The 20,064-nt window shown below is 43.5% G+C and overlaps 1 protein-coding gene across 3 annotated transcripts in view; it reads right to left on the bottom strand.

Moving 5' to 3' along the window:
* LOC126237357 (serine/threonine-protein kinase mig-15) overlaps positions 1 to 20,064 on the bottom strand; it is a 325,139-nt gene that overhangs the window by 195,415 nt on the left and 109,660 nt on the right. For all 3 annotated transcript variants that reach the window (XM_049947425.1, XM_049947424.1, XM_049947423.1), the window contains exon 3: positions 2,349 to 2,405. In XM_049947425.1, coding sequence (XP_049803382.1) covers positions 2,349 to 2,405 — 57 coding nt within the window. The remainder of the gene's footprint in view (positions 1 to 2,348; positions 2,406 to 20,064) is intronic.

Below are 20,064 nucleotides of genomic sequence, written 5' to 3' on the forward strand. Positions count from 1 at the left end.
GCCCACGCCAGATAGAAAATTTCCAACCTGCATGGAGAGGTGTGGCAATGAAATGGTGATCTGTCATTGAGCTACATTGAAAATTTCGTCCACCAATGACAACACATGGAATGGACAGTGTCTTGAAAGGAAGATATACGATGAACATCAACAAAAGCAAAATGAGGATAATGGAATGTAGTCGAATTAAGTCGGGTGATGCTGAGGGGATTAGATTAGGAAATGAGACACTTAAAGTAGTAAAGGAGTTCTGCTATTTGGGGAGCAAAATAACTGATGATGGTCGAAGTAGAGAGGATATAAAATGTAAACTGGCAATGGCAAGGAAAGGGTTTCTGAAGAAGAGAAATTTGTTAACATCAAGTATAGATTTAAGTGTCAGGAAGTCGTTTCTGAAAGTATTTGTATGGAGTGTAGCCATGTATGGAAGTGAAACATGGACGATAACCAGTTTGGACAAGAAGAGAACAGAAGCTTTCGAAATGTGGTGCTACAGAAGAATGCTGAAGATTAGATGGGTAGATCACATAACTAATGAGGAGGTATTGAAAAGAATCGGGGAGAAGAGGAGTTTGTGGTACAACTTGACAAGAAGAAGGGATCGGTTGGTAGGACATGTTCTGAGGCATCAGGGGATTACAAATTTAGCACTGGAGGGCAGCATGGAGGGTAAAAATCGTAGAGGGAGACCAAGAGATGAATACACTAAGCAGATTCAGAAGGATGTAAGTTGCAGTAAGTACTGGGAGATGATGAAGCTTGCACAGGATAGAGTAGCATGGAGAGCTGCATCAAACCAGTCTCTGGACTGAAGACGACAACAACAACAACAACAACAACAACAACAACAATTACTTGATGGTACCTGAAGATAAAGTTTAGGTTTTGAAATCAGTTGTGCAGTCTCAGGACTGAAGACCACAACAACAACAATGACAACACTGAAACAAATGATGATTCAAAGAGGAGTTGAGCTGAGAGAGGGATGAGAAGCGAAAAAGGGGGAGTCGTGGAAATACTGCCGAAGCGAGAGGATATGGGCGCTCTTCCACCCTGCATGAACATCCGCCTTCCGACGCCATGACAGCACCACTTCAGCCACGCAACCGACAATGGGCAGACAACATGGAGATCGTATCTGTGACTCGCCGTGTTTGCTGATGAGGGCAGCTGACACTCACAGCACAGCTCCGAGGCGACATGCCACACTGACGCAGCGCCTGCCTCCGACAGCGCTACACGACTAACAATAATGAATAATGGTGAGATGATTTGTCCCCTCCTCCATCCCCTTAATAACTGAGTCGTGTCCACGCCCGCTCAAATCAGCACAGATTTATAATTTTGTTTCTGTTTGTATAAACAGCACAATAAAAATAAATACATTTCTTTCAAGTTTTGATCGTATTATCCAATCGTTACATTCATACATTAACCCCTTAATTATGAACCATTTATGTTTTATTACATTTAATTTACAATTTTGGCGCCCAATGTGGGGCCACATGATTGGTAATTTTCATGGTATCTGAGGTCACAAAATAAGTTCTCAAGTTCACTACAGTACCATTACTTTAGCTCACGTACACTGCACTTGACTTTCTCTTACTGACTCAGCTATTCAAGTACAACCCACGGCCCACCTCAGAGCTTTACTTTTGCCAGCACCAGTACTATATTTTACAAACTCAACAGAAAAGCACCATGCATGCCTTAATGAAGTAGTGTTTCTGGAAGAAAGGGCACCATGGGAAAATTACTTAACAACAGAACAGAGGTTTGTCTCTGGAATCAACCTTTCATGCTGCAGGCAGCAAAGAGTGCATAGTTTTCAAATTTTGTGGAAGATAAAAGGTGTGTGCCAGTCTGAGATGCAAAGATTTTTGGCTACGCTCTGCTCCCTAAATAATTCTCATAGTATATTGCCAATGGGCACATCTGAATAGTTCACAGTGGCACTGAAATGCAAAGACTGTTTCCAGATGAATGACAACTGATAACAGGCAAACATATTTCAGAAAAATTCCACATACAATATCATGTGCACTGTACATTGATATGAAATACTAATTCTGAGTCCAAATTACTTGCTTTAAATGGCCAGATCTGAGATGTGTAAATTATGCATAAATAGTGAGAAACATATCTAGCTTATTCATATTACTTTTACATATGTTTATTCAAAAAATATCAACCCATACCTGGCCAGCACTGAACAATATTTTCTCTGTCCTACAAATGCTTAAAAATCAGTTACAGCACTTATAACATACATCTAAGATGATCACAGAACCATGTGAAGTAAAGCTATTGTGGCAGACCATACTCTTTATTTTGGTAGTACTCACTTCAGTGACATCCATAACTTTGATGGCTGCCAGCTGACCAGTCTTTGTATGGCGCCCCTAGAAAGGAAAATAAATCAGAATGAAGCAAACTGCGTACAGATAGACAGAGGAATATCAAATTTTCAAGACTGTGTTAACATAAAAGTACATCTGACTCATACAGGTGAGATTCAAGGCAAACAAGACAAAATAATGCTGTCATTACCAGTTCCATGAGCCCATAAGGGGGCACTCTCATAACTAATGCCAATTCATTCATCTAAACATGGGAAGTAAGAAAAGCACTGTAACATGGCCAACAACACTATTGCAGATCTTACTCTAGCTGTGACTCACTGCCCCACTTGGTTGCTTTTACTGTTCGTGTTCAGCATCTTATCACATGTTTTGAAATCAGCCTCCTTCATGAGAAAATCTTAGTAACGTTTCCAAATTGTCTTTAGATGAGCCCAATTTCGATGGCAATTGTGTTATTGCTGTTAGACTTCTGTCGAACACAACTTAGCCTGAAATTACAATGAAATGAACAGCGTTAGCTGCCTACAGGCGTTCACATACGTCAACGGGGACAGATGAAAATGTGTGCCCTGACCAGGACTCGAACCCGGAATCTCCTGCTTAGATGGCAGATGCTCTATCCATCTGAGCCACCGAGGACACAGAAGATAGCACGACTGTAGGGATTTATCTCTGGCATGCCTCCCGCGAAACCCACATTCTCAACGTATTGTCCCGCACTACATTTGTAATGCCCCCGCCCCTTATACTCATTACTCGCGGCGCGTTGCCGATTCCCGTAAGAGTTCGGGCACTGTTTGTGCATTCGCGCAGAAGAAGAAGATGGTCAAGTGGCTGTGAGCCTTAACGATATATTTACTAAGATGGTATCTGTTCTTTCGGACATGCCTGCTTGTAAAATATGAATTGTAAAATGTTACCTTCTCATAATCTGCACTTATTAAAAAAATTACAAAAACTAAATCGCTATGTCTGGATAGTAGAGCAGAGCTGCTATCAACCTTAAGTTTGGTTTGAACACCACAATTCTTTATTGGGCACAGTTCTATTGGAAGTGGTAATGCCGTGAACTTCCTCAAACCTTTGAATTGAATTACCCAGCCAATTACGGTGGTACCTGCAATAATATGGGTATCTACAGCTGAATGAATCAAATCACAATGGATCTCAGCATTATTTTTCACATTAATAAACATTTGCAGGGGTGAAAAAAGTGATAAATGAAATAAAAATTCTAGAACTGATCTAGGATTCAGACCATGACCTTCATACCTGTACAAAGTTGAGCTAATTTTTATTCATGTGTTGCTTTAAATTAACTGTTGCAGTTTGAAACCTGTGAATGTTTCCTAAATTTAAACATTCATGACACTCTGTATTCATTAATTTATTAACTGTGTGTTTTGTTTGTTTATTTATTTATTTGTTTAAAACATGACCTATTACATATTATTTTTATTCTACACATATTGTGTGTGTGTGTGTGTGTGTGTGTGTGTGTGTGTGTGTGTGTGTGTGTGTGTGTGTGTGTGGAGGCGCGAGCATGCCCACGTGCACATGTGCATTGTGTGTATATGAAGATGACGATGAGAAGGGACAGAGTGCCAGAACTTATCCTATTTCTCACGACTAATACCAACGTGGCTGCCAAGCTAGACGTTCCCAGCCAATGGACCACCATGAACAGTATCACATGCCCTCACTTCATGAGACACTGTGGAGAGGTTTGGTATTTAAACCAGGGTGTTGGCGCAAAGTCTGGTGATCAGAAACTTTATGCCACCACCTCTCCTCCCCTTGCCAGACAAATACTGGCAATGAAAATTTTTTCCACCACCAGGAATCAAACTGGCTTACCCCCGGGTTGAGCACATCACATAAGCATGCAGTGTGTGTGTGTGTGTGTGTGTGTGTGTGTGTGTGTAAAAAGAAACCTGTAAAAATTTAACTTCCTTTAGCTCTAAGTGTGACTGGAACACTTTTGCCTTCCCCTCAGCAGAGAACTAGTTCACTAGGAATCTGGAGTTTAAAGGTAATTCAAACCAAACCCCTTTCTACAGAATACGAGGCCACTGACGAAAACAGCATTTAGGGCCACAAAATATAGAAAGTAGGGTTGACTGGAAATCAAGTGCTTAAGTTTTGAACTTCTAGTCTGATACTCTCAGAGCCTTATTGCGTTTGAAAACATAATTTCGAGGGTGAGATAAAAAAAAGAGAGACCACTTGGCGCACCGCGGAATGAGCTACTCGATCGTCACAGCACGGTAAATGTCGCTGTTCGGATTGTCTCAATCCGCGCTGTGTGGCAAGGCCGATGGCTTCTTGGCCTCTGGCTGGAACGGGTCTTAAGGTGGACGTGCACCTACAGCCGGAAGGACGCCGAAGGTCGATACGCTGGCGCGTCGGCCTTGAACTTGCCGGCCCGCACCTGTCGGCGGCAAGTGCTATACCACTCGTCGCTGGACACATTCCGTAAACTTCCGCGTGTTTTGTTGCAGACGCCGTCGTGGGCTAGTGGGAACCGAGATGTTGAGGGGCCAAATCCCCGCCAGACCACGAAAATTTTCCGTCTGCTTTTCTTTAATCTAGCCTTCACCTATAGTTATTTGTAAAAAATGACAATACAATTATGGACTAGTCCACGGTATTCTGCTCGATAACATTTGAATTGAAGACTTGCTGGTTGATTGCCTTCGCCAGTAGCTTCTGGGGTTTCAATAGTCCATTACACGTACAGATTACGAAGAATATTCTAGAACACGTGACTGTGTATTAATTGAATATAAATACAAAAAACTGCGACCAGTCGATTTTGAAATATTTGTTGATGCCCATATTGTAGTTCAAACAATTAAAAACACAATCTGCCAAGTACAACATGGCCGAATGTAGAAGCTGACATATTGAAACAAAAGGTCTCTGAAGTGGATCATGGTTAAAAAGCACAAGACAAAAGCATCTCAGATAACGCCTCAGATGAACACTCACCTACAAGAAAATGAATCAGAAAAAGTTGGCCAGCGTGAAATGCAAGCGGCTGTCTTTCATGGTGTAGTGGCTATTTTATAAACAATAATTAACCATGCAGTTACGAAGAAATTGGCGCCGCGAGCATACAAACTGGACAGAACAACAATGACAGAATATCATCCGGTCATTCAAATCTTCGCTGACATTAATCTCGACCAATGGAGTCAGTAAATAGGATAGAATGGTCCAGATTTTTGAGTGTACATGTTGATGAAAACTTGAAATGGAAGAAGCACACTACTGAGCTTCTTGTGTAACTGCTAATCTTGGAAACAGACGTATCACCCTTCTGACATATTTTGCATATTTCCACTCATTAATGTCTTATGGAATAATTTTCTTGGGTAACTCATCACTTAAAAAGAAAGTGCTGATTGCACAAACAGGAGCACTAAGAATAATATGTGGTATTCACCCACGGACGTTATGTAGGTATCTCATCAAGGAGTTGGGCATTGTACCCGCGCTGTCACAATGCATATATTCGCTAATGAAATTCGTCATAAATAATCCATCACAATTTAGCAAGAATGGTGATGTCCATGTCGACAACACTAGATGACCTTTGTTACCACTGTTAAAGCCGTCAGTAGCTCAGAAATGAGTTTGATGCGCAGCAATAAAAATTTTTGATCGTTTGTCCAGAAACATTATGTGTGTGACAGGTAGCGAAGCAAGTTTTAAAAATGGTTCAAATGGCTCTGAGAACTATGCGACTTAACTTCTGAGGTCATCAGTCCCGTAGAACTTAGAACTACTTCAACCTAACTACACCAAGGACATCATCACACACATCCATGCCCGAGGCAGGATTCGAACCTGCGACCGTAGCGGTCGCTCGGTTCCAGACTGTAGCGCCTAGAACCGCTCCGCCACTCCGGCCGGCCTGTTCATTTAACATTAATCATGTATACATATCCTGCAAACTGACTCGTTGCACATCATTTCCACAAAAGAATCGTTCAAATGATCCATGGAACACGTAACTAAATAACTAACGAACTAACTAACTTGGGAGAACGTCAACAGAAGTCTATCATATTAAGTGTGTCCATCCTGCAGTGTGTCATAATAAAGGTTTAGTAATTATGTGGGGTGCGACGATGCACCATGGTCTAGCCACACGTGTTGTCCACGGGCGGGTTACTGGGTGCGATTATGAGGACGACAACAGTCTCACATTGGTGTTAACTCTGTTCCATGCTGAGTGACCTTCCAGAGCTGTCCGAGGTTCATTTAATGAACACAATGACCAAGAACTTCACCTCACGTTGCCGTTTTACGCCCCTGACCTGAATGTAAATGAACCTTGCTGGAGTACTTTGGAGGTCAAGCTGCACAGTCGGTAGCTTCCTTCATGAACACTGAATTAGTGACCTCCTTACTGAGGGATTAAGTATGTATCCCTTTGACTCTTGTGGTGGGATTTCTATCTATCATCTCACATCGAGAACTGCAATTCATACAAAAGGAGAGCCAACACCCTATTAATACAAATTTCTCTTTTTTCACATATTATTGAGTCCAGTCCCAGCAAGTTTGCGCATTGCAGCCAACACAGTGATGCTGCCCTTGAATAGTACATTGTCTCATTACACTTTACTATTTGGGATATCGTAATGATTTATCGAATTACCAGAGGAAAAGGTACTTTAAACGCACACTGCTTCGCCACAGACGAATCCCAATGCCTGTCGTGAACGCTCCCTTTCAATCTGTACACGCCGCAAGCGTGTACCTGAGGAACTGCAGTGGTACTGCTGGCGGCGCGCTGGTGATTGGCAGAAGCCTGTTCACACGCTCCCGGAGGACCTGTGACAATCACCGTAGACTGTGAGCACAGGCACCAGACGCGTACAGCTAACGGTGCAAATGTTGCATTGGTCCCGCAGCCATGAGAACTCTGAGGAGAACGGCCACGCATGCATAAACAAGCATTCTGTCCATTTCCGGCAATGGCTTTTGAGGCATACATGCTACCGAACAAGCACGAAACACGTTGCGTGCAATGGGGCTGCGAGTCCACTAACTCAATATGAAGCGAAACGCAGTTAAGGAACAAATTTAGCACAGAAAAAAATGGCCAAAAAGTGCTGCATGCATTTAATTTGCAACACATAAACGGGCTCTCGAAACTGTAGACGATAAATTACCAGTTTTTTTATAATTAGTTTAACTCTCAATGAAGACGGCTGAATCAAATTAGTGCCAAAATGTAAGCTTCACGCGAGGAAACAAAAAAGTTCTTTATGTTGATGAAGTAAATGAATATTTTTCATGTCAGTCTCACTCTCACAGCTTTATCTGAGATTTTAAGAATCAAGAAATAAATGTTAAGCGCTTGTATTTCGACGTCGAAAATCAAGCGGCGAGTTTCTATAACATCACCACTTACTTAACAAGTTTTTAAAGCTGGTATACTAAGTAAGTTTTACTTTTGTTTTAAAATCTCCTTCAAGAAATTAGTATGTATTTTGCAAACACCGATCGTGTGAAACTCTGATCGCCCTTTTGTTCACGAGGAGGCCGGCCGCGGTGGTCTAGCGGTTCTAGGCGCGCAGTCCGGAACCGCGCGACTGCTACGGTCGCAGGTTCGAATCCTGCCTCGGGCATGGATGTGCGTGATGTCCTTAGGTTAGTTAGGTTTAAGTAGTTCTAAGTTCTAGGGGACTGATGACCACAGATGTTAAGTCCTATAGTGCTCAGAGCCATTTGAACCATTTGTTCACGAGTACCAGATGGCAACAGACAGCGGCGCCTACGCTGACGTGTTCCTTGACTTCCGAAGGCATTCGTAACAGTTCCCCACTGTCCTCTCATGAACAAAATACGAGCGTATGTAATATCAGATCAGCCTGGTCACTGGACTGTGGGTTTCCAGCAGAGGGAACTCAGAATGTCGTCCTTAAACGGAGTTATTCAATCGTGTAGCAGCTCCGGGCGTATTAAGAAGAGGTTTTACAGGACCAGTACCGTTTGCAGCAGGTGTTTTCAAGCTGTGAGTCACGGCTCCCGTTACATTAGGGGAGAAAAGAATATTGACTGTGGATTCATAAAAGCGATTTCGTTAATCTGTTTTCTCGGTAAGAGAACAACGTGCGCGCCATCAGTGATAAGCGTGCAGGAAAGTAGTGTTGTTACTATGTAAGCGTGGCAGACGGCAGCTGAATCGTACTACGTGACTGTTTTTATTCACTACCAATCAGTTTGAAGGTTAATTCTGTTGTGATGTTGTTTCTCCTTCAACATGGACAAATTTTTAAATGTTTCTCCTTCAGCATGGACAAATTTTTAAATGTTTCTCCTTCAGTGTGAACAAACTTTTAAATGTAAGTCCATATCGTGATATTTCAAATTTATAATGCAGTTCTAACGGCGTGAATAGACGAAAATGCAGGAAGTACGATGGCGATGACTTGAATTTAGGTTGCACATGTACTGCAGGAAATAAAGAACGACCACGATCTGTCATTTGTTTTAAAGTCATAGCTATTATTCGCGTTAGGAGACAAATACAATTCGTGGTAAATACCATTACAAACAAATGCAAAAAACAATTAGTAACCTTGAGCTGTACATCTCGGTCATCACTCTCTCACATATTATTCAGGATGGCTTCGAAACCCGGAAAATTACTGGAGTACCTTTTATCGACCTGATGGCTGCTTATGACAGTGTCAACCATCGTCAACTGTCACATAAATTCTACGGGTTCACGAAAGATTACGGTTTCACCAAACCGCAGAACGAAAAATTTATGTGGACTTACAGGGTCAGCGTAGCCGATGGAGATGTCAAAGAAATGGCACACCACAAGGAAGTGTACTTTCACCAATAATATTTAACATCTATACCAATGACCAACCGCTTCCGACAAGCAAAAGGGAGTTCCCTTTATGCCGATGATCTGGCACTAGCGAATCAGTGGGAAACCATTGAAGATGTTGAAGCTAAACTGACAGACGAATTGAGGGAGCTCTCTACTAACCGACATCGTCCAAGCCCAGCTAAAACACAACTGCATGCACCCGCAGCTCGTGGTCTAGTGGCTAGCGTTGCTGCCTCTGGATCACGGGGTCTCGGGTTCGATTGCTGGTCGGGTTGGAGATTTTCTCTGCCCGGGGACTGGGTGTTTGTGTTGTTGTCATCATCATCATCATCATCATCATCATCATCATTCGTGGCAGTGGCTCGATTGGACTGTGATAAAACTTGGGACTTCGTACGGGCGCTGATGACCGCGCAGTTGAGCGCCCCACAAACCAATCATCATCACAACTGTGTGCGTTTCATCTTAAGCACAATCGGGCACGTAGGAACTTCACATCGGATGGCAAGGCATACAGTTAAATAAATATGATCTACAAGCAGCATTGCGAGAGAGTATGAAGGTGGAAGCTAGAAATAATATACTTCACAAGATCACTGGTAGTAAGAGGCGCTCTCGACCACAAGCACTGAGGACATAGCCACTAACAACATGCTTCAGTGGCGCTTAGTGTACGTGCCCGGGCTGGTACAAAGCTAAGCACACAAAAACAGCTGACAAGGCGAACAAGACGATATACGAAACCTGTAGGCTTATTACAGGTTTTCTGAAAGCTACGCCACTTGTAACTCGAGTTATTCTCAACAAATGAGCGTTGACAGGGGAGCTGAGCATGTCTCCCTAATTCATTTACAGTAACTTTCGCTGATTCACGTGGGAATGTCTTGAAAATGGTGTATGAATTCAAGAATGAACTTTACTCTTACCTTGCTCAAGACAAACATTTGAATGGTGAGAAATTAGTAGACAGTTTTTTTTTTCTGAAACTAGGTTATATTGACTGTGGATTCATAAAAGCGATTTCGTTAATCTGTTTTCTCGGTAAGAGAACAACGTGCGCGCCATCAGTGATAAGCGGGCAGGAAAGTAGTGTTGTTACTATGTAAGCTGTTTACAGCATCATGAGTGTCGCATCCGTGTTTGGCGGCATCGCCGTGAACGCACATTGGAAGCGTGTATTCGTCGTCGCCATACTGGTGATATTACCCTGCGTGATGGTATGGGGTTCCATAGGTTACACTTCTCGGTCACCTCTTGTTCGCACTGACGGCACTTTGAACAGTGAACGTTACGTCAGTACGAAAAGGGAGAGAAGGAAACATAGTAGGTGAATATGGATTGGGGGGAAGAAATGAAAGAGGAAGCCGCCTTGTAGAATTTTGCACAGAGCATAACTCAATCATAGCTAACACTTGGTTCAAGAATCATAAAAGAAGGTTGTATACCTGGAAGAATCCTGGAGATACTAAAAGGTATCAGGTAGATTATATAATGGTAAGACAGAGATTTAGGAACCAGGTTTTAAATTGTAAGACATTTCCAGGGGCAGATATGGATTCTGACCACAATCTCTTGGTTATGAACTGCAGATTGAAACTGAAGAAACTGCAAAAAGGTGGGAATTTAAGGAGATGGGACCTGGATAAACTGACTAAACCAGAGGCTGTACAGAGTTTCAGGGAGAGCATAAGGGAACAATTGACAGGAATGGGGGAAAGAAATACAGTAGAAGAAGAATGGGTAGCTCTGAGGGATGAAGTAGTGAAAGCAGCAGACGATCAAGTAGGTAAAAAGACGAGGGCTAATAGAAATCCTTGGGTAACAGAAGAAATATTGAATTTAATTGATGAAAGGAGAAAATATAAAAATGCAGTAAATGAAGCAGGCAAAAAGGAATACAAACGTCTCAAAAATGAGATCGACAGGAAGTGCAAAATGGCTAAGCAGGGATGGCTAGAGGACAAATGTAAGGATGTAGAGGCTTGTCTCACTAGGGGTAAGATAGATACTGCCTACAGGAAAATTAAAGAGACCTTTGGAGAGAAGAGAACCACTTGTATGAATATCAAGAGCTCAGATGGCAACCCAGTTCTAAGCAAAGAAGAGAAGGCAGAAAGTTGGAAGGAGTATATAGAGGGTTTATACAAGGGCGATGTACTTGAGGACAATATTGTGGTTCAAATGGCTCTGAGCACTATGGGACTCAACTGCTGAGGTCATTAGTCCCCTAGAACTTAGAACTAGTTAAACCTAACTAACCTAAGGACATCACAAACTTCCATGCCCGAGGCAGGATTCGAACCGGCGACCGTAGCGGTCTGGCGGTTCCAGACTGCAGCGCCTTTAACCGCACGGCCACTTCGGCCGGCGACAATATTGTGGAAATGGAAGAGGATGTAGATGAAGATGAAATGGGAGATACGATACTGCGTGAAGAGTTTGACAGAGCACTGAAAGACCTGAGTCGAAACAAGGCCCCGGGAGTAGACAACATTCCATTAGAACTACTGACGGCCTTGGGAGAGCCAGTCCTGACAAAACTCTACCATCTGGTGAGCAAGATGTATGAGACAGGTGAAATACCCTCAGACTTCAAGAAGAATATAATGTAGCCTCTCCCCGATGTTATTCAATCTGTATATTGAGCAAGCAGTAAAGGAAACAATAGACAATCAGGTGTTGACAGATGTGAAAATTGCCGAACTATCAGTTTAATAAGTCACAGCTGCAAAATACTAACGCGAATTCTTTACAGACGAATGGAAAAACTGGTAGAAGCGGACCTCGGGGAAGATCAGTTTGGATTCCGTAGAAATGTTGGAACACGTGAGGCAATACTAACCTTACGACTTATCTTAGAAGAAGGATTAAGAAAAGGCAAACCTACGTTTCTAGCATTTGTAGACTTAGAGAAAGCTTTTGACAATGTTGACTGGAATACTCTCTTTCACATTCTGAAGGTGGCAGGGGTAAAATACAGGGAGCGAAAGGCTTTTTACAATTTGTACAGAAACCAGATGGCAGTTATAAGAGTCGAGGGGAATGAAAGGGAAACAGTGGTTGGGAAGGGAGTGAGACAGGGTTGTAGCCTCTCCCCGATGTTATTCAATCTGTATATTGAGCAAGCAGTAAAGGAAACAAAAGAAAAATTTGGAGTAGGTACTAAAATCCAGGAAGAAGAAATAAAAACTTTGAGGTTCGGCGATGACATTGTAATTCTATTAGAGACAGCCAAGGGCTTGGAAGAGCAGTTGAACGAAATGGACAGTGTCTTGAAAGGAGGATATAAGATGAACATCAACAAAGGCAAAACGAGGATAATGGAATGTAGTCAAATTAAATCGGGTGATGCTGAGGGAATTAGATTAGGAAATGAGACACTTCCAAAGTAGTAAAGGAGTTTTGCTATTTAGGGAGTAAAATAACTTATGATGGTCGAAGTGGAGAGGATATAAAATGTAGACTGGCAATGGCAAGGAAATCGTTTCTGAAGAAGAGAATTTTGTTAACATCGAGTATAGATTTAAGTGTCAGGAAGTCGTTTCTGAAAGTATTTGTATGGAATGTAACCATGTATGGAAGTGAAACATTGACGATAACTAAAAATGGTTCAAATGGCTCTGAGCACTATGGGACTCAACATCTTAGGTCATAAGTCCCCTAGAACTTAGAACTACTTAAACCTAACTAACCTAAGGACATCACACACACCCATGCCCGAGGCAGGATTCGAACCTGCGACCGTAGCAGTCCCGCGGTTCCGGACTGCAGCGCCAGAACCGCTAGACCACCGCGGCCGGCTGGACGATAACTAGTATGGACAAAAAGAGAATAGAAGCTTTCGAAATGTGGTGCTACAGAAGAATGCTGAAGATAAGGTGGGTAGATCACATAACTAATGAGGAGGTATTGAATAGGATTGGGGAGAAGTTTGTGGCACAACTTGACTAGAAGAAGGGACCGGTTGGTAGGACATGTTTTGAGGCATCAAGGGATCACAAATTTAGCATTGGAGGGCAGCGTGGAGGGTAAAAATCGTAGAGGGAGACCAAGAGATGAATACACTAAGCAGATTCAGAAGGATGTAGGTTGCAGTAGGTACTGGGAGATGAAGAAGCTTGCACAGGATAGAGTAGCATGGAGAGCTGTATCAAACCAGTCTCTGGACTGAGGACCACAACAACAACAACGTTATATCTGTAACATTTTTGAAAAACTCAATTCATTTCATGTGTCCCTTCAAGTTAAGACCAACGTTTTCCAACCGACAGACAAAATTTCAGCCTTTGGAAGAAAAATATGAATGGTAAAGATACACATTACGATTTCCTTGTTCTTCACACGGTTTTAGAAGAGAATTACTTTCAGCTGAGTTAAGAATTGAAATCTGTGTTTGTCGATCATCTAACTGAACTCACTGACTGCTTGCTGCAGCTGTTTCCAGAAAAAGGTCGTTCAACACTACTTAATTAAAGATTCTTTCAGTACAGAACTTTTGTCAACAGTTTCCACTGAAGAACACGAGCAATTTATTGATACTCCATACTGAAATCGATGTTTCCTCATCACTGCTTGAGTTTTTGAGCTTTGTAAAACGGGTATTCGTAAGTTGGTAACAAGATCCTATGAGTTTCGATGCTTTTGCAACTTCCTTAAGTGAGATACGTTTTTCAGCACTGACAGTCATCAACACGAAATATAGATTGCGAATCAGTGTTGAAAAAGAGATGGAAGTCGCAATTTCTAATTCTGTGGCCACATTTGAAGAACTGATGATGCAGAAAAAAGTTTTTCAGCACTGACAGTCATCAACACGAAATATAGATTGCGAATCAGTGTTGAAAAAGAGATGGAAGTCGCAATTTCTAATTCTGTGGCCACATTTGAAGAACTGATGATGCAGAAAAAAGTTCAATCTTCTCACATATTTCGTTGTAAGAATAAGATACAAGAACATTAAAAATGGACTAAAACGTGTTACATCAACAGTTAATAAAGGAATAAATATGCTAAATCAGGTTTTTCGAAACTTAAGTTTATTTACCCCACACTTAGAGTCAGATGTTATGTGCGAAAGGCGCGGCGTGAGTTTATGTTCAGGCCAAGGGAGCCGTGGACCTAAAAGTTTGAAACAACTGGTTTACAGTATATATAAATGGACTAGCGGATAACGTCGGCCACTGCACAAGGCTGTTAGCGTATGACGCTGCTGCATGCAGGTACGCTGTAACGTCGGAAAACTCTAAGTAAATGGAAAAAGACCTGCAGAGGCTCGACACTTGGTGTAGGGAATGGCAGCTGACGACTGCCGAACATTAGCTTAAAACAGTAACATTCTTAAATATCTGGAAGGACGCATACGGTGCTACTGAAGGTAGAACGACCTCATAAATCCCTCCATAGGAAAGGCAACTGCCCGACGGATTCATTGAAAGAATCCAAATGATGTGGATCCGCCCATGAAGGATTTAATTTAGACTCTTGTTCCATTTATAATTATTTCACTTCTGATTGGTAACCTTCCCAGGTAAGATAGATGGAATAAGTAAAAGAAAAACAAAAATGAGCGGTGCGTTTCTCCACAAATTGGTTTGGAAAGCATGTGACGGATATGCTCATCCAATTCCATTGGCAGACGCTGCAAAAAAAAGGTGTTGCCCATCACGATGTGCATTTCTGCGGAAACTTCTAAGAGTCTTCCTCCTACATATACCTCACGAAATGACGCTTAAGTTACACTACTGGCCATTAAAATTGCTACACTAAGAAGAAATGCAGATGATAAACGGGTTTTCATTGGACAAATATATTATACCAGAACTGACATGTGATTACATTTTCACTCCATTTGGGTGCATACATCCTGAGAAATCAGTACCCAGAACAACCACCTCTGGCCGTAATAACGGCCTTGATACGCCTGGGCATTGAGTCAAACAGAGCTTGGATGGCGTGTACAGGTACAGCTGCCCATGCAGCTTCAATACGATACCACAGATCATCAAGAGTAGTAACTGGCGTATTGTGAAGAGTCAGTTGCCCGGCCACCATTGACCAGACGTTTTCAGTTGGTGAGAGATCTGGAGAATGTGTTGGCCAGGGCAGCAGTCGAACATTTTCTGTATCCAGAAAGGCCCGTACAGGACCTGCAACATGCGGTCGTGCATTATCCTGCTGAAATGTAGGGTATCGCAGGGATCGAATGAAGGATAGAGCCACGGGTCGTAACACATCTGAAATGTAATGTCCACTGTTCAAAGTGCCGCCAATGCGAACAACACGTGACCGAGACGTGTAACCAATGGCACCCCATACCATCACGCCGGGTGATACGCCAGTACGGCGATGACGAATACACGCTTCCAATGTGCGTGCATCGCGATGTCGCCAAACACGGATGCGACAATCATGATGATGTAAACAGAATCTGGAGGTTCGTCGTTGAGTACACCACCGCAGGCGCTCCTGTCTGTGATGCAGCGTCAAGGGTAACCGCAGCCATGGTCTCCGAGCCGATGGTCCATGCTGCTGCAAACGACGTCAAACTGTTCGTGCAGATGGTTGTTGTCTTGCAAACGTCCCCATCTGTTGACTCAGGGATCGAGACGTGGCTGCACGATCCGTTACAGCCATGCGGATAAGATGCCTGTCATCTCGACTGCTAGTGATACGAGGCCGTTGGGATCCAGCACGGCGTTCCGTATTACCCCCCCCCCCCCCCCCAACCCACAGATTCCATATTCTGCTAACATTCATTGGATCTCGATCAACGCGAGCAGCAATGTCGCGATACGATAAACCGCAATCGCTATAGGATACAATCCGAGCTTTATAAAAGTCGGAAACGTGACGGTACGTATTTCTCCTCCTTACACGAGGCATCACAACAACGTTTCATCAGGCAACGCCGGTCAACTGCTGTTTGTGTATGAGAAATCGGTTGGAAACTTTCATCATGTCAGCACGTTTTAGGTGTCACCACCGGCGCCAACCTTGCGTGAATGCTCTGCAAAGCTAATCATTTGCATATCACACCACCTTCTTTCTGTCGGTTAAATTTCGCGTCTGCAACACGTCATCTTCGTGGTGTAGCAATTTTAATGGCCAGTAGTGTAAATTATATAAATGTGTACTCTTGGGGGGATGGGGGTGGGGGGGAAATGCAGCACCAAGAGGAGTATTGCGAGATGAACGAAAGTTTGCAGGCGTGTTTCTACACATGAAAGATGACGTCTATTCAAATTTCAGGGCAGTAGCTTAAGAACGACGCTAGTAGTGCCACTACGAGGATGCAAATCAGGTTTGCTGTAAATACGTGGTGCAATGTTCGTCAGCGTTAGTTACCTTTGAAACTGGTCGTAGCGAGTCGATTTTAGTTAAGAATGCCTCTAAGACGACGAAGACGCCATTATCAATACCTCACTGAGTTTGAACGAGGTCGTGTAATTAGGCCACGAGACGCTGGATGTTTTTCCGTGATACTGCAGAGAGACTTGGCAGGAATGTACCCACTGTACATGACAGCTAGTGCAGTGGTCACGGGAAGATATGGTCGCACGAAGGCCGGATGCGGATGGCCACGTGAAACAGCCGAGAGGGGAAGACCGTCGTTTTCAGAGTACGGCTGTGGTGCATCGTATTGCGTCTGCAGCACCAGTTGGCTCCACAATAACACAATGAACTTTACAAATCGGTTACTCCAAGGACAGTTCCGAGCCAAACGCCCCGTGATGTGCGTTCTACGATCCCGAACCACCCTCTTGTTGATTCAGTTGTGTCAAGCGACAGCTCATTGGAGGGCGCAATAGACGTCTGCTGTGTTTTTTAGTGAAAGCCAGTTTTGCCTCGGTGCCAGTGATGACCGTGTGTTGATTTGAAGGAGAGCAGGTGGGGGCCTGCAACCAACGTGTCTGCGGCCTACACGCACTGGACCTACACCTGGCGTTATGGACTGAGGTGCGATTTCGTGTGACAGTAGGAGCACTCTTGAGGTTTCACCCTGACTGCGAATCTGGACGTCATTCTGGTGATTTGACTTGCTATGCTGCGATTCATGGACAATATTCCAGAGGGTGCCTCCCAAAAGGAAAACGTTCGCCCACATACTGCTATCTAACATGCTCTACAGAGTGTCGACATTCTGCCTTGTCCTGCTCGATCACCAGATCTGTCTCCAATCGAGCATATGTGGGACATAATCGGAAGACAACTCCAACGTCACTCATAACCAGCATTAACTGTCCCTGCAATGACCAAGTGCATCAGACGTGGAACTCCATTCCACCAACCCACACTTATAAGACACAATGCATGCACGTTTACATGTTTGCATTCAACATTTTGGCGGTTAAACCGGTTATTAGTTTACCAGTATTCCACATCTGTAATGCCTTTTCTCTCGCTTCATTAACTAGTGATATTGCAATGTTAATTACTTAAAAGTGTGTTCCCGAAATTTCATTATCCTAAAATGATTATTTCTTCGTGTTCGATTTTTCCTCGTCAGTGTACAGCTTACCTTATACAAAGCTTATTGTCCTAGCACGCCATTCGCAAATGGAACAGAATAAGCGACAGTAAATACACGAAGTGCTCTCCGCCAGACACCTTATGGCGGCATGAGGAATGCAGACACAGATACATGTCTTAATTTCAATATATCCTTGTCCGTGCCGTGGTAACAGACTGGAGATAGAAATTTTAAAATTTATAAGATACTGGGAATTGTTCAACGATCTTTGGTTTCATGAATCAGTCTTCTGCTTTGGCCAAAAAGAAGCGAAAGGTGTAGGATAGGGGGGTTGCCCATACTGTACCAAATCACACACACACACACACACACACACACACACACACACTGAAGTGACAGCGAAACAATATACTAGCAGCATAACAAGTGTAGAGTCACGAAGCCAAAACGCTTTTTGAGAATACGAAATAAAAAAAAAATTGTGGTGTCACCGCCAGACACCACACTTGCTAGGTGGTAGCCTTTAAATCGGCCGCGGTCCGTCAGTATACGTCGGACCCGCGTGTCGCCACTATCAGTGATTGCACACCGAGCGCCGCCACACGGCAAGTCTAGTCTAGAGACTCCCTAGCACTCACCCCAGTTGTACAGCCGACTTTGCTAGCGATGGCTCACTGTCTACATACGCTCTCATTTGCAGAGACGACAGTTTAGCATAGCCTTCAGCTACAACCTAGCAAGGCGCCATATTCAGTTACTATGTATTCTGAACATATAATATTGTGACTCATGTACCGTCAAGAGCGACGTTCATCATTAATGGTTTAAAGTTAAGTATCAAACTAATTTCGTCCGCTTTCTGAATTCTCATTCCTTGTCATGTTCCAGACCTCACGTCACTATAGTCCTTCCCTCCTCACGCCAGCCTGCGTGAGCTAAAACGCGTGCACTTCGGCCTCCTCTAGTAACACGGTGTTGGCTCTTCTGCCAACACAATAAAATTAAACAAATCAATAAGAGAAACTTCTAAGGAAACGCATCAGACGTAAGAAAGTAACCCTCTTTAGTATATCTACTGTATCTATAGACTGACGGATACTGTATTTTATGCAGTAGCAGAGAATTAACACTAACGCTTATGTAGTAGGCACCACAGTATTATTTGGCGTACCGTAAAGATGTTCGGCCCCAACAGACTTACCTAGACGAATTTTCACAACATTGTGATCAACAAAAAATCAGGTAGAACGCAAATACCTTCAAAGGTGACGACTACACAGATTCAACGGCATCGAGTATGAAAGGCGGAAGGGGAAAATGGCTCTGAGCACTATGGGACTTAACATCGATGGTCATCAGTCCCCTAGAACTTAGAACTACTTAAACCTAACTAACCTAAGGACATCACACAACACCCAGCCATCACGAGGCAGAGAAAATCCCTGACCCCGCCGGGAATCGAACCCGGGAACCCGGGCGTGGGAAGCGAGAACGCTACCGCACGACCAGGAGATGCGGGCACGGAAGGGGAAGAAACTTATTCTGTACACAATGTCTACGCTGATAATGTTGTCAACGAAACGACGTTTCTCAACAATTACGGTGCCGATGTGGAGATTTTTACGTTAGTCTTCAGAATTATGTAAACACCTCAACAGAGAGAGAGGGGGAGAGAGAGAGAGAGAGAGAGAGAGAGAGAGAGAGAGAGAGAGGGAGGGAGGGAGGGGGTAGAGAGAGAGAGAGAGAGAGAGAGAGAGAGAGAGAGAGAGAGAGAGTTGAAACCATGAAACCACTTGCACGAATGCAAAATACGCATATCAAAAAATGTTTTGCATCACCTCGATTCTGAGAGTTAGGGAACCTGCACAGAAAAAACTGGAACATAAACAATATAAACATCATTTCCACCCTTTTTATTGCTCATGAAAACCACCCAAGTTCATCAAGGCCATTACTCAACGGCGTTTCGGCGTAGATCCCTTAGAGTGGTTGGTGGGTCACATAGTCCATAAACAGACCTTTTCAATCTATCCCAGGCATGTTCCATAGGGTTCATGTTTGGAGAACATGCTGGCTACTCTAGTCGAGAGATGGCGTTATCCTGAAGGAAGTCATTCACAAGATGTGCACGATGGGGGCATTAATTGTCGTCCATGAAGACGAATGCCTAGCCAATATGGTTGCACTATCGGTCGGAGGATGGCATTCACGTATCGTACAGCTATTATGGCGCCTTCCATGACCACCAGCGGCGTACGTCGGCCCCACATAATGCCACCTCAAAACAGCAAGAAACCTCCACCTCGCTGCACTCGCTGGACAGTGTGTCTAAGGCGTTCAGCCTGACCAAGTTGCCTCCAAACACG

Source organism: Schistocerca nitens, chromosome 2 (assembly GCF_023898315.1).
Source record: "Schistocerca nitens isolate TAMUIC-IGC-003100 chromosome 2, iqSchNite1.1, whole genome shotgun sequence".
Classification (NCBI taxonomy): domain Eukaryota; kingdom Metazoa; phylum Arthropoda; class Insecta; order Orthoptera; family Acrididae; genus Schistocerca; species Schistocerca nitens.